The sequence below is a fragment of the Macrobrachium rosenbergii genome, chromosome 23 (genome assembly GCF_040412425.1).
Source record: "Macrobrachium rosenbergii isolate ZJJX-2024 chromosome 23, ASM4041242v1, whole genome shotgun sequence".
NCBI lineage: Eukaryota > Metazoa > Arthropoda > Malacostraca > Decapoda > Palaemonidae > Macrobrachium > Macrobrachium rosenbergii.
This window is the reverse complement of record NC_089763.1, coordinates 10,779,491-10,803,538: the sequence shown is the minus strand read 5'-3', so window position 1 is coordinate 10,803,538 and position 24,048 is coordinate 10,779,491. Positions and strand designations below refer to the sequence as shown.

The window sequence follows — 24,048 nt, the reverse complement described above, 5'->3', positions numbered from 1 at the left end:
CTTATTGCCAGTCTCTCCTTCCTTCCCTTGGTAGAGGAAGGAGCAGAATTGCTTCTATAATTCTATAAGAAAAATAGAACGGGTGCTCGATGTGTAGTCTTACCGCATCAGCGCCAGTTCCAGCAGCTATTGGTTCGAGTCCTATTCTCATCCCAAAGGAGAAGTTGGAGGATGGGGAAGGAGGAGGAAGAGAGGCCAGTCACTCTCGGAATCCTTCTCACTTCCAGAACCAACACGATGTGTCCTTAGACACCCTTTCCTTGGGAGAGAGAGAGTACTAGCGAAAATGTTGACGACATCCAGGTTAGGAATATTGAGCCTTCCGTTAAGTACCACAGCTCCTAATAGGACAAAGTAACGAATGATCTGGATCATTGACACAAAGTCCAAGGAGGAGGGGAACCAGGAGGACTCGAACCTGACAGTAGATGCCAATGGATTCGGAGTCCACCTACGACATCCGAGAAGATTCGGAGTCCAACTACGACATCCGAGAAGGAGTCAAGTATGATCCCCATCCCTGATCTTCCATCTTCTACGCCAAGGCCGGAGTAAGATGAAAGATGGTCCTAAGAGGGTACATCTCTATCCGACTCCTCTCATAAGGCGCGTGCAGAGCACAGACAGGGACCCTAAACGAGAGTCACATGCCACCCATGGAACAGTTCCCTGGGACAGCACGACCGAAGAAGCTTCTCGTCCGTAGCTAACTCTCGACTGAGGAGATGAAGGCTACTTCTGATAGAACACTAGGTCGCAAGGGCATATGTTCTTCACAAATGAAAGGGAGAGAAGCAACCCTCGGCGGAGAAGACAAGGAAGTCCAGACTTGACGAGCGACTCTGACCTAAGAAGAAGTTCCGTCAGCGACACCACCAGCGAAGACGGATCCAGTCCCTGGGACAGTGTTGCAGAGGACTTCAAGGGATATCCAGCTATATACGTTGCCGCTCGGCAAGAAAGCCTGTGCTTGCAAGGAAAGCTGGAAGGTCTCCTAGTCCTGAACACACAGGGATGTAATGCCTCAAGAACCGCTTCTTGTGTAGCTGCTACAGGAGGTTGGGTCAAACAGAACTCCAAAGGCGAAGTCTTCAAGTATTTGTCTGTAACTCGGGGTGAGCAATGCTTGTGAACCCCTAGCGAAACGGACAAATACAGAGGGAAAAAACATAGATATCAAGTTTTCCCCAAAAAGACAGAATACCTCACCATAGCGGCCCCTGGTCTGGTATATATATATGAGAGAGAGAGAGAGAGAGAGAGAGAGAGAGAGAGAGAGAGAGAGAGAGAGAGAGAGAGAGAGAGAGAGAGAGAGAACGTAGATATCAAGTTTTCCCCAAAAAGACAGCATACCTCACTGTAGCAGCCCCTGGTCTGGTATGAGAGAGAGAGAGAGAGAGAGAGAGAGAGAGAGAGAGAGAGAGAGAGAGAGAGAGAGAGAGAGAGAGAGAGAGAGAGAGAGAGAGAATCACTATCGGCTTGTTGTGCAGGGAGGCAACAGAAGGACGGTAGAGATTTCTCAGTCGAGCAGTCTCTCTGCATGAATCTTCGTGATGAACGAAGGAAAGAGTGAGCAGCACGTTCTGTCCCGATTACTCAAGCCCAAGGCCAGGCTTGCCTACCAATACACCCCCCCTAGGAATGCATCTGGTTAACTGAGCTGTCGAGTGTGCAACAGAACACTCAAGTACTTGCAAATGTCGATAGATGAAACAGGAGGAAAAAAACAGTTACCTCTTGTTTGTCGATAAATGCCACTACTGTGGTTTTGTTGTTCAACAAAACCAGTGATTCAACAAAACCAGTGTGTCGCAAACTCATCCTGAATTCTCGGACGGCCAAAAGGCTGCTCTGAGCCCAGGACGGTGATGAGAAGGTACTAATCGTCTCGGTCACACACCTTTAAGACAAGGTCTTACCAGTGTGCACCTATTCCTCAATCAGTGAATCCATAAGTAGACACAAGATGTGAGGGGAATATGCAAGCATATTCGAAGGTTCCTTCAATCAAGCATTAGCCTAACCCTTTCCTAATACTTCGAAGAAGAAAGGACGGAGGAATGGAAGCAGACTTTCATTCTCCACCACGGGGAAGCTACTGCAAGATGACAGGGTACAGAGACAATGAGCTCCAACAGGGCTGGCATTTCCCAAATTAGGGAGCATGGGAGAGGAGGTGGGATGGAAATTCGATGAAAAGAATTGCCGAGACCTAAGGGAAATGGCCCCTCAAGAAGAAGGTTCAAAGGGGAATTCTGTGTCTGCTATCTTCCATGCTCAAACCCTAAGGTTCAAGACACAAGAATGAAGCCCAGCCGAGCAACTGAAGTAGCTGGCGGGCAGTATTGAGACACCTGGCGTCTCGGCACCCAGACACCTGGGTGTCTCGGCACTTTCTCTCGTCCTGTGCCTCTCGTCAGGAGAGCGCTCGAGATTCACAGAATTCGAGCTATCCACGAGACTCCCAAAAATCGGGAGCAGCTGCTTCAGTTTCCTAAGAGATCGAAAGAGCCAAGCACAGTACCATTCTTAGACGCAGATTTCCAAGACTGGCAACGAGGGCGTGGCCTCGAGAGGCCGCTCTCAGCCCCCCAAAACGCAAGACCCCACAGGAGAATGCGAATCAGTTCCCGCCCGAGGGCGGGAAGAATAACGAGAAAACTTGTCTCCCAGAAGAGAGTCAGTCCCTTAGAAGTCCCGCAGGACTCCCGAAGGGAATCTCTTCCCTGCTTCTTCTGGTGTTCGAACCGACAGGATCGAGACACCAGGCTGGGAACCTGACCAAGCACTGGCAAGCACTCGAGGAGCGCTTGTGGTGTTGGCAGGAAGAGCTGAGACACCTGGGTGCCTCGGCCCTTTCTCTCGCACTGCTCCCAAACTTGGCCGAGGAAAATCTCTCCAGACCAGATCGGGATACTCGATATTCCATAGAATCTCTAGCACTCGGAGCGGCTCACGAACGAGCACCCGAAGCAGCCCCCTTCTTAAAGACGGAACCTCTAGGACTGGGAACGGGATCGCAAACCGAGGTCAGCACGCCCGCGGCTTCCGAAACACAAAACCCAGGGCTATGCGAATTGGTTCCTAACCCGAAGGTCGGGAAGAGCCAATGAGAGACCCACTGCCTCCAGCCTTCCTCTCCTTCGGCTGACAGAGGTCTGTCCGATTTTCGGGACCCCCTTGGACCTCGGGAGAGGAAGGGAAGACGCAGCAGAAGACGATATCGAAGATAAGATGAACATGGCGGCAGCTATTTCCACAGGGCAGCTTCCTTCACCTCCACTCCTACATCTTCTACAGGATGGTGGACACGAAACATCGTAACCTCCAGGGCAGTCAGGCAGGAACACAACGGAAGCAGCCCAGGACACCACCATCAGGAGAAGCAGCAGGCTTGATCAGGACAGCGATGCAGGAGCTACAGCAGCGGTTCAGAGGGCAGGAGCTACTGCAACGGCCAGGAACGTCACTTCCACAAGACGACTTCCTTCACCTTCACTCCAACATCTTCTACAGGATGGCACACATTGTAACCTCCGGGGCAGCTGGCAGGAACACAACAGAAGCGGCCCCGGACACGACCACAAGAAGTAGCAGGCACGATCAGAACAGCTGATGCAGGAGCTAAGTTAGCGGTTTGGAAGGCAGGAGCTACTGCAACGGACAGAAATGTCACATGAAAGTCACCAGCAATGACAGGAACGATCAGGGCAGCTGCAGCCGGAGACCAGGAAGAGCAGCCCAGAGACTGTCATCGAGTCAACAAGAGCATAACACAGGGAACAGTAGGAGCAGATGGACCACAGATACGCCAGAGGTAGTGCAACAGCATACATGAAGACCAGCAATGACAGCGATCGATCCACATCGGCAGGAACAGAGTGAGAACGATCCTGACGTGGAAATATGTCATCTAACCAGGTAATGTGGTCGATCCCGAAGCAACACTAAATGAACATCGGGACTGCTTCATGCGAGATATCCTTTGAGATATCCAGTCAACTAATGCTGTGTCTGCGATGCTCACTGTCAACCTGAAAGAAAAGCAAAGATGACTAGTAGAGGGAGACTCCTCTCGCTACAAGGGGAACTGCACTACGCAGCGCGAGTAGTACTCTAGAAGAGGTCGCCCAATCGCTCCCTGCCCCAGTGGTCTTCGCCCGACGAGCGAGTGAAGAGGGCGAAGGAGAGAGATCTACTAAAGGGGAAAAGGAAGAACCTACAGGAAGAGAAAAAGGAGAGGGGAGGCCACCAATCTAATATCTCCGAATGTACAGGGGCGCCTTCAGTATCTACATAAAGGGCTGCTGGAAGAGAAGCATTACCACTCAGTTACGCTTCTAAAATTACGCCCTTGGCCGTCAAACCCATGACAAAGTGCAGGGAACAACGGCTTATGCAAGGTTATCACAAATCGTGGGTTTGTATTAATAAATATCAAACACACATATATATACACAAAAATACAGAAAGATCCTACCGGGATAATAAGAGCTTAACGACAGTCAGGCAGAGAGAACCAAACACACGTCTGCAATGCATGACGGCCAAAAGCAAACTGGAATGTTTACATCCAGGCAGGCAGGTATTCCCACCTACCTGGCGGTAGTTACTGCCTAACCACCTTGCTCAAGGGTTTAACAGCCGTTTACAGCCTACGCTGAAAGTAATTCCTAATGTAAAGGACCGACAGTTTGTATATCGTGTCGGAACAATTAAATAATTCTGTAATATATACAAAGCTGAGCTCATACTAATAATCCCCTCTTCAATTTCCTCATGCATGAGTAATAAAGTGACAATAATAATACTGAAGAGAATTTTCACCACATTACACTGCACTTTTAATCCAACCACAACAGCTTTGACAACAGCATTAACTTTGCCTTGATTACGTTAAATCCATAGTCTTGCTCTAAGGATTTTCAGACCACACTCCAGTACAGGCAGTCCCAAGTTAACAGTGGCCTTGCTTATCGGTGATCCAGCTTTACGCCGCTTGTCTAGCAACGACAATAACTGGATTTTCAGTGCCGATAACCAAAGGTCGGTGCCAATACCCACCTAACAGAGGTGACGATACCGATTTATCGGCGCCGTTATTCATCGATTTTCGGTTATCGTCACACCGTCAGGGACAGAACCCCGCCGATAACCAGGGACTTCCTGTATGGTGCAAAAATTAAACAAACTAGCTATCTTTTCAAATTTCAAAACAAACTAGGTATCTGCTCAAATTTCCATAATGTCAGTGGTTATGGCTTAAAGAAATCTCTTCAATCAGAGATACTAGTGTAGCAATTTTTTTTAAATATGTATAAAAAGTCATGAGATTATTGTTTTTAATATTAAAACCTGGATATGAAAACAAAATTAAAGACATGAAAATAAAAAGCCCCAATCATTTTAGGCTATTTTCACTCAAATTTCTAAACAGAACTGGGCTTTTTTTTTATAACTAGAAAGTCACAGAATTCTAATTTGGAGAAAATTACTAAATAATTCAAGCTTTGATAAACCAAGTTGTATAAAATCCTATACTAGGTTAGATAAAAAATCCAATAATTCTAGTTTTGATAGAAAAAATTATAATTCAATTAGGATAATAAAGTACAATGACTGAATACCCATCATCAGTTAGATAAGTCCTTGATGTTACTTTGCATATCAAATTTTCATTAATAAAACACCTGTACTCCATTGCATGTTTGAATAGTTAAAAAATTATTTTTCTGAATACCCATCATCAGTTAGTTACGCCCATGACGTTACTTTGCATATCAAATTTTCATTAATAAAACACCTGTACTCCATTGCATGTTTGAATAGTTAAAAAATTATTTCAGTTTGATAACCATTCCAAATCAATGAAATTCAAATGTTAATTGTCATGATATGGAAACCTCTAAAACTAATGCTATTATTTCCAGCCTTTTGTTTACATAAGGCCTATTCTGAACCTACTCTACCAGGCTTTACTGAATACAGCACCCACGCAATTTCCTTTCAGGGTAATTTTAGGCTTATTCTAGCGTGAACTTAAAAAATTTTATATACAGGTTCACAATCCTTTATCCAAAACCCTTGGGGCCAGCTGTTCTTCAGTTTTTGGATTTTGGATTTTATTTCCAACAAAAATATTCAGCAAAACTTAAAAATATAGCCTACAGCATCAAAAAGAACCATGTATCATGTGATCCTTAAAATTTTGTCCTTAAATGCAAATCTTCATATATTCAACTAGGCTTACCAAACTTGTGGTTTGTCTGAGAATTCATGACTATCTCTTATAATTAACAACCATTTATTACTGCGTGCAAAACACTGGCAAAAAAAAAACAAATTGATAAACAACTGTTCAACAATGGTAGTTACACGTTTATTACAAGCTGCAGTACAGTTGTCGACTTGTTAAAAACTTGCTCATTTTCTATGTGTTTCCAATAAATAAGAATAAAATGACCACTTCATTTGAGCTGCAGGCTGTAGCTGTGGCTGAAGAAACAAATAATGTGCAGGTTGCAAACTTTTTTGGATGAGGCAAAAGCAACATCCAAAACTGGTGAAATCAAACCTTTATTTCATTTCATTTACTGCATTTATAAAGAAAGCTAGCAGCATTTTTTTACACCCAGCTTTGATAATTTAAAAAAAACTAAAGGCAGTTTAAAATGATCATCATTCCCATTATAATTATTATCTGACCTTTGCAATTTAACATCTGTCAGTGTAACACCCTAACTGGGGACAACAGAGCACTTCCTATCATTCACACACTTTACATCTCATTCATGTGTGGTGCCATCCCTGCAATTAGGTTATAAATTATGCCTCGCAAAGTCACGATATGAGACTATACATTAATCACATGAATTTTCACAATAAGTCACACTATAAACAGCATTACATTTCAGCTTCCTTCATACATTATGACGACACTACCCTAAAAAAAAAAAAAAAAATTTGATTGTAAACCTGTATATGGTAAAACCTGACAGAGTAAACTGCTTGCTAAATCAACATGTCCCTTCTTTTGTTAGCCATTTGCATTTCATAAGCTAGAGTAATCTGTTGCATCCTGACCCAACCTACCCATGCTATGGTGCCTTGTCCTGCAGAACTCATCTTAGGATGCCTTGCCCTATATCACCATCCACAGGTTTGTCCTACCTACCAAGTCCTAAGATGAAATGAAAAACTGCAAAACTCTTCTCAGTCTCACCTACTGTCCATGAAAAGAGATCTAAACCTCTAGCATTAGCTGAAAATGCTTGAGCATACAACATGCCTCTGAATATGCAAAGGCTAGCTTATATGAAGTATCAAGATGTGGGGATCTGGTGCTGGGTAAGGTTAAGGGAACTGTAGTTTTATAAAAATTAATGGTTATCCTCCCTTTCTGCCTAAGTAACACCATTTTCTCTTCTTCAGCCTTCTCTTTTAACATATTTCTTGATACTTTAATTTAAAGTTCCCAAGCCTTTACTTCTCAACACTTTCTATTGTTGCACATCTAGTACACTGGTTAAGTTCGGTTAAACTTGACAAGCTTGGCATACTACACAGGGAGACTACTTAACAAATTGCACACTAGCCTATTAATCCTATCCTAGCCCACCCTAGGGCACCATACTCTTAAGGTGTAAGTTAGATTGTAGTGTTTCAACAGTTCATAGAAAACTGGCATAAAATGCAGACTCGTCAGTCACGGCTTATTTGGGGAGTCAAGGGGCAAAGCCTCCAGCCAAGTTGGGGCACAGCATTCAAAGTTAGGTTAGGTTAAGGTATGTCTGGTTAGGATATATTCCCTATAAAATGCCTAGGCTACTACTATAGCCCTGACCCCTTACCCTGCATTCACTTCAAACACTGTAGACATTACTTGAAGTTGTGTGTGCTTCTCTAACCCAATATACTGCTTTATTCCTTCCACTTTGGCCTCTTTAAATTTTCCATCTTTAAGAATAAACCCTTTGAATGTGCCCCACTTTGATCAGCATTCTATTTGACTCGGTTCATGACTCTGCATACCAAATGATAGAGCATCAGGGATATAATCTTGCCTTCATAAAACCTGTAGGGCACAGGAGGCCTAAGTTTCGTACTCTTGGGTACTTAACTAGGTTGTTGGACATAATTAAACCATTCTAGGCGAAATCAGGGCGCGGACATTGCCCTCGGCACAACATGCCTAACATGAGTCTTAGACTAGCCTCCATTGGATACATGAACCAGGACACGTTAAAAATCGAAAACCGGCCATCATAGGCGCCTCAGTGGGAAGGTAACGTACACCTGTCCCACAGAATGTAGTGATTCGTGGGGCGGCCCCTAGAGGTACGACCCACAATACGACATGAATGGGATGAATGCCGGTTGTGATTACCTATATTTACCAAATCATACTGGATTACTCCGGAAAACGTCGAATTTCCTAATTTAAATAATCCTCCATCGGCAACTTTACAGAAAGTTTATTTCAACCTTGAAATAATAAATTATAAGCCACTAGTGAACACCTCTCCGCAATTACGTAAGAAATAGTGACGAAACGACACATAGATCGGCCCGGTTTAAAAGGGAAAATAACCCGTCGACGGCAGAACAATTTCGACGTATTCTTTCTTTCTTTCGGAGACCAAAGACGATTAAACTGAAGTGAAATAGCAAGGGGTTACCTGGGAGTTGGCCAAAAGCCTACTAGCTGCATTTCGAACAAGGGCCATAGCGTTCTTCTTATTATTATACAGACGAGAGCAGCTCTTCCGTGCTCACTGCCTTCTCAGCAGCCGACCAACTACGACCAAGGAGGAGTCGCTCTCACGGCAGAGTGGACAGAAACTCGGGGGATCATGTGTATCACATGAGATTGTACAGTTTCCATCCGCATTCAGCATTATTCACGAGAGGATTTCTCACAAAGTTGACGGAAAACGGCCTGTTTTTGACGTGACGAGCGGTCGTCCATCTCGTGAACCAGAGATTGAGTGCTATGAAATGTTATACTATGCGGGAAACACTGTAAAATTATGCATTTCATATCACTTTGATAGTAATGTCTCTTTTTCACGCTGTTGGTTATTTTCCTCTGTAGAGAAAGGTTATTCACCTTCTAGCAATACTTATAGCATTAAACATAATTCATAACTACAGTGTGTTACTTCGTTAAATGGTAGCTGATATAACCTACATATTATTGAACAAATGTGAACTATAGTCAGAGAGACAGACAGACAGATAGATAGATAAATAGATAGACAGATAGATAGATAGATATATAGACAGATAGATAGATAGATAGATAGACAGATGGAAGGGAAATTCCAAACGCTCCGTTGGTCCTCCATCAAAATATCCAATCGTTACAGTAATTTCGCACAGTCGCCGTTTACTCATCCTTGTCCGTCATTGCAGAACATAAACGTCACTGGTCACGTGATTTATTTGTAGAATCTGGCCAGAGACGTCAAAAACTTTCTTTTATTGTACCTGACTCCTTTACTAAATTTAAGTGTTGTATGCTCTAAGTATGGCAGTAATAATTCAGTATATATTACAGTATAATGACTAAATACGGGTTTACTTGTCTTTTATGAAGAACAGCCCCTGCGTTATGGATTTTTTATTCAATCGTATTACTCACTACATTAAAAGCAATTTTGGGTCAAAAATTTCCTAAAGGTATATCTCCGTGCAAAAATATCATTTTCACTTCAATTTCCATGAAAAATGAATAAAATACGGTGGACGTGTCTTTAAAGAATCTAATGAAAGTCGGCGATACTTGACGCTCAAGAGGACCAGACTGATTATCGATCAACTAAGCCACAATACTGCTGAAGTTCACCGGTTTTATATTTTGATAAAAAATTTTGGTATTGTTTATGAATCTGGGGTACTTTAAAGCCTCCAATGTATTTCGTTTAATTTTGTACCTTTATCCGGCACCCTGACTTTGACGTCTTTCTCTCGAACCGAGTGATTGTGTGCATCGTCTGCTTCAGTCACGAACGCTGTCTCCTTGTTCAAGGCATTTGGTAAACGTTGTTAAGGTGTGTATTCCTTATTTAACGCTGTTTGGCGTCCACAGTAAGTCCAAAGTAATCTATGGAAATTGATATTTATGGCGCAAGCTTCATATATTCGTGTCTTTTGGGTATAAGATGTTGAACCACTTGCTTGGCTAGAGACGGGGGAGACAAGAGATGCCATCCTTTGGGACGTTTGCGGTTAGGTTATGTCATTTTCTGATATTATTTCCGATGGGATGCCTGAGGTGTCCTACTGAAGGATAAATTGGGGTCTTTATAATGTTTTCCATGTAGTAGATATGACAAGGTGAACAAATTTGGCTGATATAAGTCGTATATTTACAGTGGATAGTCTGGGGGCCCTGGAGTAGGGATACTATAACAGAAGGGGTCTTATTTGACAGCTCACTTGGCGTTTGTTTGGTATATTTATTTCTCCCATTTCTGATGGCAGACACGTTTATCGTAACTGACCATTTATAATGTGACTAGGACAATCTCCAGGATATAATCTTAGAGCCCCCACAATAATAATTATTGCATAATGAATTGCCGAGGGCCCCAGCCTATTGTGAGAGGGAGTGGTCATCATGCAAGGTTTCATCCAGGCCATGTCCAAGGTTATCTCATTGCACAAAATTGCCACCACGCATAAAAGCTCAAAGACCCTTCCTCGATAACCAGTTGATATTAAGAGCAAAGATAGATTAGCAGATAGTTCCTTTCTGGGTGGAAACCTTTTCCTGACCATTGTGGTTGATTGCTCAGTCTAGCAAGGCTATGCATGATTGATCAGTCTGGGAGTCATTGCTCTATCTCATACCCCCCTTGTCCTCTCTTGGTATAATGTACTTTTGTAACCTGTTTGAGTTATCCAAACACTCAGGCATGTTTTAGATGCATTGTAAGATTTTTTTCACAATTTCTAATTGGGTTTATAGCTAAATTTTCCCAATGTATTGAACCTTGGACAAACAGGCTACCACCCATAGGATAGGGTTCATTACAAATTTTTCATGGCAGGTTATGCCTAAACTGGACACAAGGATCAGGGGCTCCACCTTTCTTGGGGCTTCATACTGTCAAACAATTCATCAGAAATCTTTTGGCAGAGTGGATAATCCTCACTTAATAGCATGTTTTCTAGTTTATTTCTAAATGATGGTTTTGTAAAATAATTTTTCGTCTTGTAAAGTTCTAAGTTTTATTATTTGCATTTTTATTCCCATGTGTTGGGTATAGGGTTCACAGTACATTACTTTGCCAAAGGCCTGTTGTGCTATTAAAAAGATTGATTTTGTTTCTTGGATTTATTAGGTTATATAGACATGAAACAACTCGGCATTGTTAAGAGGTGTAGTAACTATGAACTATGCTAATCTGCCAGTTCCTGATGTTGTGACAAGTTCATACTGTAAATTCAATTTTCATTCATTAAGAATAGGTTTTAACTAGCATTGCAGTGTAGCCTCCCATACAATATCTGTACAAAGAAAGTTCATATTTATTTTATTACACTGTACAATTGTGTTGTGTGAACATTTGCAGGGCAAAAGAAACCTCAAGTCACTAGTGGGTGGCTGTCCCATTTTGGAGGTGTCTCTCCCACTCTCTTTTCTCTCAAGCCATAGTTTAATCTTGGCTAGCTTTGGATCTAATGGTGTAAGCAGTGAGCCCACTTTCGATGTCATTTTCCACAAGTGTGATTGAAGTCTATTTACCATATGATTTTGTTTTCATGTTGGTGCAAATCAGCAATTAACCGTCAAAAGTTCAATTGTTTATTTTACAAGAACATTTCAAGCAGGTTATACTTCATATCTTTAGCTTATGATTTACAGAGGAAGGATAAACAGCTTTTGTTATGCCATACAGACGTTGTTAGGGTGACTAAGCAATTGTATGTACACAAACACTGTGCACTAAGAGATACATATACATAAAGAAATGCAAATTCATGCATATTTAAAACCAAGGAAATTTAGTGGGATTTAAAGTTGAAAAGGTAAAAAACTATAATTACAAAGTTTCTGGTTTTCTGTTGAAATGTTAACTTAATTCTCCCTCCTTCTTTTCCAGATGTCTCCTCGACCTCCACCCAATTCTTGTGACACGTTTGTGGTGCTTGGGGACTGTACTAAAGGTGGCCATGTTGTTTTTGGCAAGAATTCAGATAGGCCAAGTGAAGAAGTTCAGGAAATTATATATCGGCCACAAATGAAACATGAAGAAGGTTCTAAACTTAAGGTAAGTTACTCACTGGATGTTGCCAGTGCTTGAATAGACAAGTACATTAAAAAGTTGCTGTAATGAATCTGTTTTCTAAGAGGCTACAGACTTGTTTTTCAAGGGATTTCTATTTTCACTGGGATGAGGCATAGCATGATTGAACAGATTTGTTTTGTACATGGCACTAATTAGGATAAGGGTTGGCTGGCAAGACTACATTCAGGTGGATGTGCCTTCCTTATGTACATGCTTAATCACTTCTTCTGTGAGGTTATGTTAGTTTTTCACTTGGAAATTCTCCCTGAGTGTATTGACAGTAAGAGTGATCTAGGTACAGTGTTGTATACTTTATAAATAATATAACTGACATTGTCAACCCAACCATTGACCTGTCTTTACTTATCAATTTTCCAACCAAGTCAATCATTTATAATGTGATGTGATTTTTCATCACTGCGCAGAGTGGCCCAGTGAATGGCCTTTTACCCAAATTTCCATACAGTACATCCATCCAGTAAGACATCAGTTTGTAGTTTTCACTTCTTGTAATATTTAAAAAATTTATGCAATTTTCAACCTTTCACAGATGATATCCTTCTCTTTTTTCAGTGTACCTATATAGAGATTGACCAGGTAGGACATACACACGCAGTTATTTTAAGTAAGCCATCATGGATGTGGGGCGCTGAGATGGGTGCTAATGAACACAATGTTTGCATTGGTAACGAAGCAGTTTGGACCAAATTGGAGAGCAATGAAGATAGCACTGAAAGACTATTAGGAATGGATCTTGTGAGGTGAGTGTGCCATGTTTGGGGTTTTTTTGTTTTGGCCTGGGTGCTTTTTGTTCAGGTTCTGCAAGTGGTAAAAAGTTATGGATATAAACGTAGAGTGAAGAGGTGATGAGATACAGGTGTACTGACCTTGAAACGAGGCATTATGAAAAATATGTAAGTACACATGTACTGTAGATACTATATATACAGTACATCCCAAGGTGATGCATGGCATGTTGCTGAAGATATTATTATCATTTTTAATGATTAAATACAATATTGTATTTCAACAAACCAGCATGTTACATAAATAGACCTGTACGGCTTGCACAAAAATATTTTGATCTTAAATGGCTTTTCTTCAATTTTAGATTGGGTTTGGAGAGAAGCAGCACGGCAGAAATGGCTGTGGATGTCATCACATCACTGTTGCAAGAACATGGTCAGGGTGGCCCTTGCTCTGACACTGAAACTAGCCTTATATATCACAATAGTTTTCTAATTTGTGACCCTCAGGAAGCATGGATCTTGGAGACTGCTGGGAAACACTGGGCTGCGGAACAAATAAAATGTGAGCATTTAAGAGCAATTCTGAGAATTTGTAGCAGGATTCTATAAGTTTTTGATAAGGGTGATTTATAATTTGGATAGGGAATCTTGGGCCCAGAGTAAGAGAGGTGTTCTATTTCCATTTTCAGTTTCGCCCAGTCTTGCACAGCACTCACATTAGGGATTCATATCCTTTGTTTTCCAAATTTTTGTGGGTGATTGTGATGGCACCATTACTGTTTTCATTTTTGGTAAAATCCAGATTTTACAAAGAAAATTTATTCTTCTTTCTTGCATCATTTACAGACTCCAACCCTTGATTGGAGCATTTAAGAGCATTTTCTATTATGCAGAAAATGAAGATTGTCATTTAAATTTATTCTGTATTTAGTAAATCATTTCTTTGCTTCATGAAATTTCCTGTTATTATTAGAAAGTAATGAAATGTGATTATTATATTTTTCAGCTGGTTATAGAAATATTAGCAATGCATTAAGTATTGGTACAAAAATAGACAAGATGAGTGATGGCTTGAAAGAACTTGCTCAAGAGAAAGGATGGTGGGATGGCACTGGTGATTTTCACTTTGCTAGCGCTTACGGTGCTTCTGAGGCTAATGGTCGAAAGGAAGGGGGTGAGAAGTTACTATCAAAGTTTTCTGAAGGAGGTAAGAACCTAGAATACCTATTCTCAATTTGTATATTTTTACTAATTGATGAATATGAAGAGGGTCATTTGGATGCATCCTTAGGGAAATGGTATTCATTGTATTACTGCATACATAACCCACGTATTTTTAATGGTTTTTGAGCTGGAAAGCAGCTTCAGTTTGCAGTTCAGTATTTATCACTAGTGGCAACAGTACAAGGAAACAAAATAGCTAATCTTTTAACAAATCCTGTTTAACCTCAGCATTAACAGTAGGGAACACTAACCTTAGCATTAGTTTGTAATACTCATGTCATACATGTCATTGTTTTTAAGGCAACTTCATTCGTTCCAGGGTATACTGGATTAGATTCACTAACATTGTGATTATTAACCAAAAGTATATAACTCTGATATAATGAAATAATCCTTCCAAGCTTCATGTTAGATATAATGAAATAATCCTTCCAAGCTTCATGTTAAAATAATTTATGGGAATTTTGTATGTGTTCTCTCTCTCTCTCTCTCTCTCTCTCTCTCTCTCTCTCTCTCTCTCTCTCTCTCTCTCTCGTTGTTGAGCATAGCTTGATGGTTTAAGTATCCATGTGGTTTTTTTTCCTAGCCATATTTGTATTTACTGCTCACATCTGTAAGACCCATCATCTTTAATAATTAACACTGTGTATAATCAGTTTTATAATAAGCTAAAACAAATGAAGCCCACTTTCGGATTTTGGATTATTTAAACATAAAGGAACTCCGTTTACTGCAGTAGCAAAAAGTAAAATAAGTGATAAATTTAACCCTCCAAAACCATCAAGAAATTCTTAGATATTATTAACCACCTGCCTAATGTTCATTTATATATATCTCGGAGGATTCTAATGGGAAATTCTTAAAAATACTTATCGCATGGAAATTGATCCTGTAAGGGGGTAGCGCCGTCAGTGCACCTCATGTGTTGCACTGTAGGCATTACTTAAGGTTCTTAGCAGTGCCCCTTTGGCCCCTAGTTGCAACCCCTTTCATTCCTTTTACTGTACCTCCTTTCATATTCTCTTTCTTCCATCTTACTTTACACCCTCTCCTAACAAACTGTGAGGTTTTCCTCCTGTTACACTTTTCAAACCTTTCTACTCTCAATTTTCCTTTCAGCGCTGAGTGACTTCATAGGTCCCCACGCTTGGCCTTTGGTCAAAATTCTATTACAGTAAACCCCCCGTATTCTTGTTCTCACGATTCGCGGACTCACCTATTCGCGGATTTCTCTATGGAACATATATTCACATTATTCGCGCTGTATTTTTCACTGAGAAATATTCACTAATTACTATTTTCACATCATTTTCATGACTCGATGCACTTTTTGTGATAAAACTATTAAAATACTCGGGTACTGTATAAGCATTTTTTTAGTTTTTTTGTGTTTGAACTACCAAAATAGGCAGTTCTAAGTGTTTTTAGAAGGGTTTAAAGTATTCACGGATTTTAACTATTCATGGAGGGGGTGTGGTACGCATCCCCTGCAAATACGGGGGTTTACTGTACTGTATTTGGGATTAATCTTAGCTATTGTTAAAGTTAGCTTACATCTCCGCGCCGATAGGCAAGTCGGCATTCAAACAAAAGATCGAATTGCTGCCTAGATGATTGTGTAGTCACCTGCTCTCCACTAGGTGTGTTTCAGATGTTAAGCTTTTGACAGAATTCTCCTTGCTGCCATTGTGTATAGGCACTTGGTATTTCATGGCTGTTTGCTGCTATCACGGTACTGTACATTTATTTTTCCTAGGATGCCTCCATTGGAATCAAGGCTAAGAATGTCAGGTTCTGTAGGAATGATTACTGTGTTAGTAGAATGCTGATTTTTTAAGAGATACATTGTTTATGCTGGCTGCTATGGTTTTAAGTGTGATCTTCAGAATAGATGTGAGGAAGTGGGGATTTTTGAGGGACTTTCTGCTTAGCTTAAGTTTGTATAGGCAGAGAAGGGAAGCAGTATGATTGCAAAGCAATTAGGTCAGGTTATCAACCTGTCATTACTTTCCCTTCTCCAGGTCCTTCTGTAGTTATCCATACTCAGTCTAGGCTTTGCTAATGCTTTAGTTAGTACTGGGGCATCCTCCTTAGCTCTGCCTTCAGCTCCCCTTTTGGTTCAGGAAAAGCGTATTGAGAATTTGGAAGAGGACATAAACCTTATTTTGGTCAATACAAGGTTTGTCTGAATTGGTTAGGGAACCACTCTGGGTTCCCCCATTGTGCTATCATTTTCACATTCCCTCATAAGAGGTAAGGTGTCGGTGCCCTCGCTCATCTGTAGCTCAAACCTAGGACTGCCCTGCGACAGTTTGATTTTTAGGAAGAAGTCCACTGCCTGGGAACCTGGTCGGTTTTCGGGGCGATGTGGTTCTGTGCCCTCCGTCACCTTCCTTTCCGTTTTTCACATTCATAGTCTCGTATTTTGCGTTGGTCGAAAAATTGTTTTGGTAAATGTTAATCTTAGTACATATGTGACCTGCTGACATCAGCACCTAATGTGAGGTTGTTAGCGCTGATAGGACTCATTATATAGCTATAGACAGTTTTATTAGAAATAATGTCTGTAACTAGTTTTACTTATTCTGATGTTATGTAGACTCAATCGATTATTTAACCAATCTCTTCATCTTTTACTCATTCTAAATCCTTTCCGCTAGCCTATTCCTCTTTCTCCATCAAAATGCTCTTGTTCGTTCTTTTTCATGCTTTTTCTTCGGCTATCAGCAAATCTCTTATTTCTGCCTATACTGTATTAATGTTTTTCTTTCCAAATTTACCATGGTTGCAGTTACCTTCTATTGTTTCCAAGCTAGATATTATTTTAGCTACATAGCTTCCTAAGGATGTGTTGTATGGGAATGCTCTTAAGTCTGTAGACTCACTTTTGGACGAGGCAAGAGGGTAGTTGTAGCTCCTCTTCCCCCTGCCATCCAACTTTCCCATTTTCTTTTGGCGCCTCATTTCTTTCACTCAGCTGAGTCGCTTTGACTGCTTTTTCATGTCTTCAATGGAGCGTTTTCCTGTCTACCTTTCATCAAGTCATGGATGCGATGCAGGTGCTCAGCTGCTTTCGTTTCCTGTTGCCAGGAGGCAGCTGTCTCCTCCTGTCGCCAGGAGACAGCTGTCTCTTCCTGGCACCCTCTGGCAGAAGAAGAGTTTGAATCAAAGAATTTCCAGTTTGATTGGCATTTGCTGGAGAGTTGCACTTCACGGTATCCTCATTTATTTGAGGAAAGAGACCACATAGAGAATAGTTCTCAACTGCCCCTGTATTTTGGTGCAGTTTAAGTATTTGGAGAAAGAGAACCCAAGCTTTCTTCTTCAATTAGAGCACATTTCGTAAGTTTTCTTGTACTTGGGTGCAAAAAGCTCCCTTTAGATCTGCCAGGGCTTGACCTCTGGTTTTTTAAACATCTGACTTAACTGGTAGTTATATATATAGCTTAAGTCCCTGACGTCACGGCAGAATTTCAAAACTCGCGGCAATCGCCGACAGGTAGGTCAGGTGGTCCACCCGTGCGCCCTCTATCCAGGTATCTGGAACCACATCAGGTATTCCTCAGATCTTCCCTGCCGCCGTTCCGGTGACATTGTTTGGCTTTGACTTTCGCTCGTTTTTGAATTTGCCTTCTTGGATTTTCCTTGGCTAGTTAGATTTGGATTTGACACTTGGACTTGTATTTTGATCTCTCTTTGGATTTGCTACCATGTCTGACTCCTCGAGTGTGCGAATGTGTGTTAGGGGGTGTAAGACCCGGCTTGCTAAAGCCTCTTTAGATCCTCATTCAGTATGTATGAAATGTAGGGGCAAGAGGTGTGAACTAGATGATAGATGCGATGAGTGCTTGGGTCTTTCTGAAAGGAGTGGATTGAGTATAACAGCTCGTAAGGAAACTTGAAAGGGACCAGCTCAGAAGAGCCAAGAGTACTTTGTCTTGTTCTTCCAAGGGTAGCCAGGATTTCGATAATTCTTTACCCCAAACTAATGAACCTTTTGATCCTTCCCCGGTAGTGGTAGTTCCTGATCCCCCTACTGATTCAGGTAAAGACCCATCTCTCAAGGACATGATGGCAGCCATTCAAGCCATTGGTCAACGCGTTGATTCCCTTGCTCAAGACAGGGAGAAATTATGGTCTAACATGAGAGATCTTAGAAGTGCTAGTGTCAGTGATAAAGTGAATGCAAGTGCAGTGGAGGGTGCGGCCGCTCAGATCTGTCGTGCTCCTAGCCTAGACCTCTTCCAAGCTCCCCAACCCTGGGAGAAGGAAAGTCGACAGGCGAAGGGAGGCGAGAGATTTTAGTTCTCGGCGGTCGTCCCCTCGAGCGTTCCTGTAGTCGCTTCCCAGGGCGCTCACCCTCGCCATAGGAAAGGCGAGGTTAATATGTGCTCTTTAGTCTTCTGGACGACGCAGTTCCCAAACGGGGCTGGCGTCGGGCCTACGAATCTAGACCGTTCAAGAGGAAGCTCCCCTCTGTTGAAGGACGTCGTTTGGAGTCTTCTCAAGCACCGGGGTGTAGTCATTGGAGTAGTCCGGAACGCTTCCCTTTCAGTTCTGAAGGTAGTTCTCCTTCCAAGTGTAGACGGGTATTGCCAGCCTCAAACAGGACGCCTGGCAGCAAGAAGACGTCGGACGTTTTTCTACCTTCTGTACACGCTCCCCCTCTTCCTTCGAATTGGGACTCGTCCCCAGAGCTCTCTCCCCAACCCGTTCAGTTGGTTGAGGGTTCGTTAGATCTTGCGGCCTCCCCAGTCTGTCCCTAGCAGCAGGAAGCTCCGCAATGGTCTCTGCTGAAAGATGTGCAGCAGAAACTTACTTCCCTCATGCAAGCTTGCCGGCCTGCAGGTAAGGGAGAAGTTGCAGGACGCCCTCCTAAAGCAGTTCTCGTCGAACGTTCTACAGCTTCGGATAAGAAGACTAGAAGAGTTAGGCGTCAAGACAACGTTCTACAGGACGCCAAGCGTCCAGAGGCTGGACGCCAGAGCTCTCTTACGACTGGACGACAAGACGCCGAACGTCAAGCTCTTCATGACGCTCCTGCAACTGGACGCCAGGACGCCAAGCGTCAAGATTTAGAGCAGGACTCTTCTGCAGCTGGACGCCAAGTCACCAAGCGTCATGATACTGGACGCCAGGAGTTGCGTGCAGTTGGGCGTCAGGATTCCAAGCGTCAGGACTGTAGTCTACTAGACATTCTGATTGAGGATGCTCGTGTTTCGGAAGCAGCAACTAGTAAACAGGACGCTGCTACTTCGGTTTCCGCACGGCATTCGGAGGAAGCAGAAGGCAACGACGATCTTCCTCCCTCTCCAGATGTTCTTCTTGAGAAAGTTTCCGACGAAGAGGAACAAGAATCTCAACTTCCTTCCTCAGACTTGAAGAAGTTGATGAAAGTGTTTACGGAGCTCTTTCCGGACAACTTCGTGCCAGCCGCCCCCCGTTCTCCTCCCTCGGAATTCACCCTCAGGAAAACTCCGAAGAAGACTATTTTCACTAAAATGATAATGTCTCGTTCCTCCAAGCGAGCATTGAGAGTTATGGAAGAGTGGATGAACTCTAAAAAGGATCAAGGACGTACGGTGTTCCCTTTTCCTCCAGCTAGACTTGCTTCGAGATCCAGTATTTGGTATGAGACAGGAGAAGCTCCTGGCCTGGGAGTTCCTGCCTCTTCCCAGGGGGACTTCTCCTCTCTGGTCAACGCATCTCGCAGAATAGCTATGGGTAAATCCAAGGTCTTCTGGTCTCCTTCGGAGATGGATCACCTCCTAAAAGGAATTTTCAGAGCTTTCGAAGTCTTCAACTTCCTGGACTGGACTTTGGGAGCTTTGGGGAAAAAGACTGAGACTTTATTAGATGCAGACACCAAAGATATTATTCATGTCATGTCTTGCATGGACAAGGCCCTCAGATATGGAGCCAACGAGCTGGCAGCTCTCTTCTCTGTGGGAGTATTGAAGAAAAGGGCACATCTCTGCTCTTTCCTTGCCAGTGGAGTTACTCCCATCCAAAAGGCGGAACTTCTTTATGCCCCTCTCTCGACACATCTTTTTCCTCAGGAATTAGTGAAGGAGGTGTCCTCGGCTTTAGCTCAAAAAGCAACACAAGACCTAATCACCAAAACTGCTAAGAAAGTTCTACCTTCTAGCTTCACTTCTCAGAAAAGTAGAGGAGAAGCTCCTACATTTCAGCCCTTTCGAGGAAGAACTCTCAATAGAGGGAACTCTAGATCTACGATCAAAAGATCTACAAGAAGAAACCATAGACAAGGGAGAAGCAGAGTCTGAAGAGGGTCTCCTTCAGACAGTGGTTGGAGCCAGACTAACACACTTCTGGATGGAATGGGAGAGGAGAGGAGCGGACCCATGGTCCGTTCAATTAATCAAGGAGGGGTACAAGATCCCTCTCCTCAGGAAGCCACCTTTAGCTACAAGGCCGGTAGACCTTTCGGCCAATTACCGAACGAAAATCAAAGCGGAGGCTCTGCAGCAGCAGTTTGTTCTACTACTGCAAAAACAGGCTATAGAAAAAGTTCTGGATACGGAATCTCCAGGTTTTTACAATCGTTTGTTCCTGGTTCCCAAAAGCTCGGGGGGGATGGAGACCGGTGCTAGACGTGAGCGCTCTCAACGTGTTTGTCCAGAAGACAAGTTTCACGATGGAAACAACGAAATCCGTTCTAGCGGCAGTCAGACAACACGACTGGATGGTGTCTATGGATCTTCAAGATGCGTATTTCCATATTCCCATTCACCCCAGCTCCAGAAAATACCTGAGGTTTATGCACAGGGGAGAAATCTTCCAATTTCGAGCCCTATGTTTCGACCTAAGCACCGCCCCGCAGATTTTCACGAGGCTAATGAAAACGAGCTGGAATGCTTCACACAAGAGCATCAGAGTCTCCTATACCTGGACGACTGGCTCCTCAGGGCTCCTTCCTACGCCGCTGCCTGGAGGATCTTGGACTACTCTTCAACTATCGGAGAATCTAGGACTCCTTATAAACAAAAAGAAGTCTCAGCTGATCCCATCCCAAGAGATCCAGTACCTTGGGATGAGGATTCAGAGTCAAGCTTTTCGGGTTTTTCCGTCATTATCAAGGACGGAACAAGCTTTAGGAAAGCTTCAGAAATTCCTAAGGAGACGAACTTGCTCGGTGAGGGAATGTATGAGTCTGCTGGGGACTCTTTCCTCGCTAGAGCAGTTCGTCTCCTTGGGAAGACTGAACCTTCGTCCATTACAGTTCCATCTGAATCGGAACTGGGACAAAGAAAAGGAACTAGAAACAAAGTGTATTCCCATTTCACAACCAATAAGACATTACCTGGAATGGTGGAACGATCCCCTAAAACTTCAAGAGGGACTTTCCTTGCATCAGAGGAACCCAGACCTAGTGTTGTTCTCGGCACGCCGGACTCGGGTGGGGAGCAACACTAGGAAAGATGGAAGTCTCGGGCTCGTGGACCAAAGATCAGTTAGAGTGGCACATCAACCAGAAGGAACTGACTGCTATCCTGCTGGCTCTGATAAAATTCGAATACCTAGTAGAGAGAAAAGTAGTTCAGGTCAACTCCGACAACACGACGGCGTTGGCCTACATAAAGAATCAAGGAGGCACTCACTCATACTCTCTCTACAAGACTGCCAAGAAACTCCTTCTTTGGGCGAAGGAGAAAGATGTTACTCTGGTTACCCGCTTTATTCAAGGCGAAAAGAATGTGAGGGCAGACATGTTGAGCAGAAGGAATCAGGTTCTGTCGACAGAGTGGATGCTTCACCAGGACGTCTGCAAGAAACTGTGGCATCTTTGGGGCAGACCTTGCATAGACCTCTTCGCCACAGCCCAAACGAGAAAGTTGGAAGCTTACTGTTCTCCCATTCCAGATCCCGGCGGTTCACATAGACGCTTTCCTGCTGGATTGGTCCAACCTGGGCGTGTATGTTTCCCCGTTCAAAGTCATTCACAGAGTTTTACAGAAGTTCGTAACTCACGAAGGAACCAGGATGACACTAGTAGTTCCTTTCTGGCCTACAAAGGAATGGTTCACAGAGGTACAGTACTGGAATGGATGGTGGACTCCCCGAGAAGACTGCCTTTCAGAGTAGATCTACTCAAACAACCCCACTTGGAAAGATATCTCCAAAACCTCCAAGTTCTACAGATGACTGCCTTCAGACTATCAAGAAACTTGCAAGAGCTAAAGGCTTTTTGAAGGCGGCAGCTGACGAATTGCAAGAGCAAGGAGGTCCTCAACTATCAAGGTTTATCAATCCAAGTGGGAAGTATTTAGGATGGTGCAGAAAAATTCAGTTTCCTCTTCCAGTACCTCTGTGACTCAAATAGCAGACTTCCTTCTCTTCCTTAAAAGGGAGCTCAATTTTCTATTTCCACTATTAAGGGATATAGAAGTATGTTATCTGCTGTGTATAGACACAGAAACTTAGACCTTTCAACAATAAGGATCTCAGGACATTATCAGATCCTTTCGAGACCATCAAAGAGAAAGGCCAGGATTCACCAGCTTGGAACTTAGATGTCGTTTTGAACTTCCTCAGGGAAATAGATTCAAGCTCTTATATAAGGCATCTTTTAAGGATCTTACCCTAAAAACTCTATTTCTGATCAGTTTAGCCACAGCTAAAAGGGTAAGTGAGGTTCATGCCTTCAGCAAGTCCGTGGGCTTTAGACAAGGCAATGCGATTTGTTCTTTGCAACTTGGGTTTCTCGCTAAGAACGAGATTCCCTCTCGACCCTGGCCCAAAACGTTCGAGATCCCAAACCTGTTGGATATTACAGGTAAAGAAATTGAGAGACTCCTATGCCCAGTAAGAGCTCTGAAGACATACCTGGAGAGGACTAAGGGACTTACGGTAAGTCAGAGCACTATGGTGTTCAGTCAAAAACCCTCGTTACCCATGTCTAAGAATGCGTTATCTTACTTTATCAGGCTTTTTGATAAGAGGCTCATTCTGAATTTAATGAAACTAATCTACAAATTCTTAAGGTTAAGATGCACGAGGTTAGGGCAGTAGCAACTTCTGTGGCTTTTAAACAGAATAGATCTTTACAAAGTATTTTAGACGCGACTTTCTGGAGGAGCAAGTCAGTGTTCGCTACGCATTACCTCAAACAGGTTCAGACTGTATATGAAGACCGCTACACTCTCAGCCCATTTGTAGCGGCTAATTCAGTAGTGGGTGAAGGATCTACCCCTGCTATACCTTAAACCTATACCCTTTTTTCCTTTTCTTGAAATGAAGGAATTTTATTATGGTTGTTTGCGAAGGCTGGACGCAGTCTTCCGCAATCATTAACATATGTGTTGTTTTTTGTTAGTTTGTTGTGTTTGTTGGTCAGGTGGTCTTTTTTGTTCCTTACTAGCGCCCGTAACAAGGGTATTTCTTTTTCAAGGAGGTCTAGTCACATAGAGGTTATACACTGGTTGACAGCCCCTAGAGATTTTCAGCCCCCTGGGCGGATCGCTGGATCTCTTAAGGAATGCAGACAGAATGAGGCAGGAAAACTTCGAAATTTGCTTCCTTAACAGGTAGGAACCTTGAGTTGGTTTTACAATTTTTAATTTTGTCAATTCCAACGATACTGGCTGTCTCTGACCTTCCACCAAAGGTGTAAATCAGCTATATATATAACTACCAGTTAAGTCAGATGTTTAAAAATGATATTTTCATAATAAAATAAATTTTTGAACATACTTACCTAGTAGTTATATATAATTAAATTCCCACCCTCCTCCCCTCTAGAGACAAGAGGCATGGAA

At 42.7% G+C, this 24,048-nt stretch overlaps 2 protein-coding genes across 3 annotated transcripts in view; one reads left to right on the top strand and one right to left on the bottom strand.

The window, feature by feature from the left end:
• kdn (knockdown) overlaps nucleotides 1-9,090 on the bottom strand; it is a 40,240-nt gene extending 31,150 nt beyond the window's left edge. The window contains exon 1 of the mRNA XM_067125248.1: nucleotides 8,679-9,090. Within this exon, the coding sequence (XP_066981349.1) occupies nucleotides 8,679-8,726 (48 nt within the window). The 5' untranslated portion in view covers nucleotides 8,727-9,090. The remainder of the gene's footprint in view (nucleotides 1-8,678) is intronic.
• A 679-nt stretch (nucleotides 9,091-9,769) lies between these two features.
• LOC136851261 (secernin-3) overlaps nucleotides 9,770-24,048 on the top strand; it is a 54,969-nt gene continuing 40,690 nt past the window's right edge. The window contains exons 1-5 of one of the 2 annotated variants that reach the window (XM_067125228.1): nucleotides 9,770-10,052; nucleotides 12,111-12,278; nucleotides 12,870-13,057; nucleotides 13,408-13,607; nucleotides 14,052-14,252. In XM_067125228.1, coding sequence (XP_066981329.1) covers nucleotides 12,111-12,278; nucleotides 12,870-13,057; nucleotides 13,408-13,607; nucleotides 14,052-14,252 — 757 coding nt within the window. In that variant the 5' untranslated portion in view covers nucleotides 9,770-10,052. The remainder of the gene's footprint in view (nucleotides 10,053-12,110; nucleotides 12,279-12,869; nucleotides 13,058-13,407; nucleotides 13,608-14,051; nucleotides 14,253-24,048) is intronic. The other variant, XM_067125229.1, reaches the window with a different exon arrangement.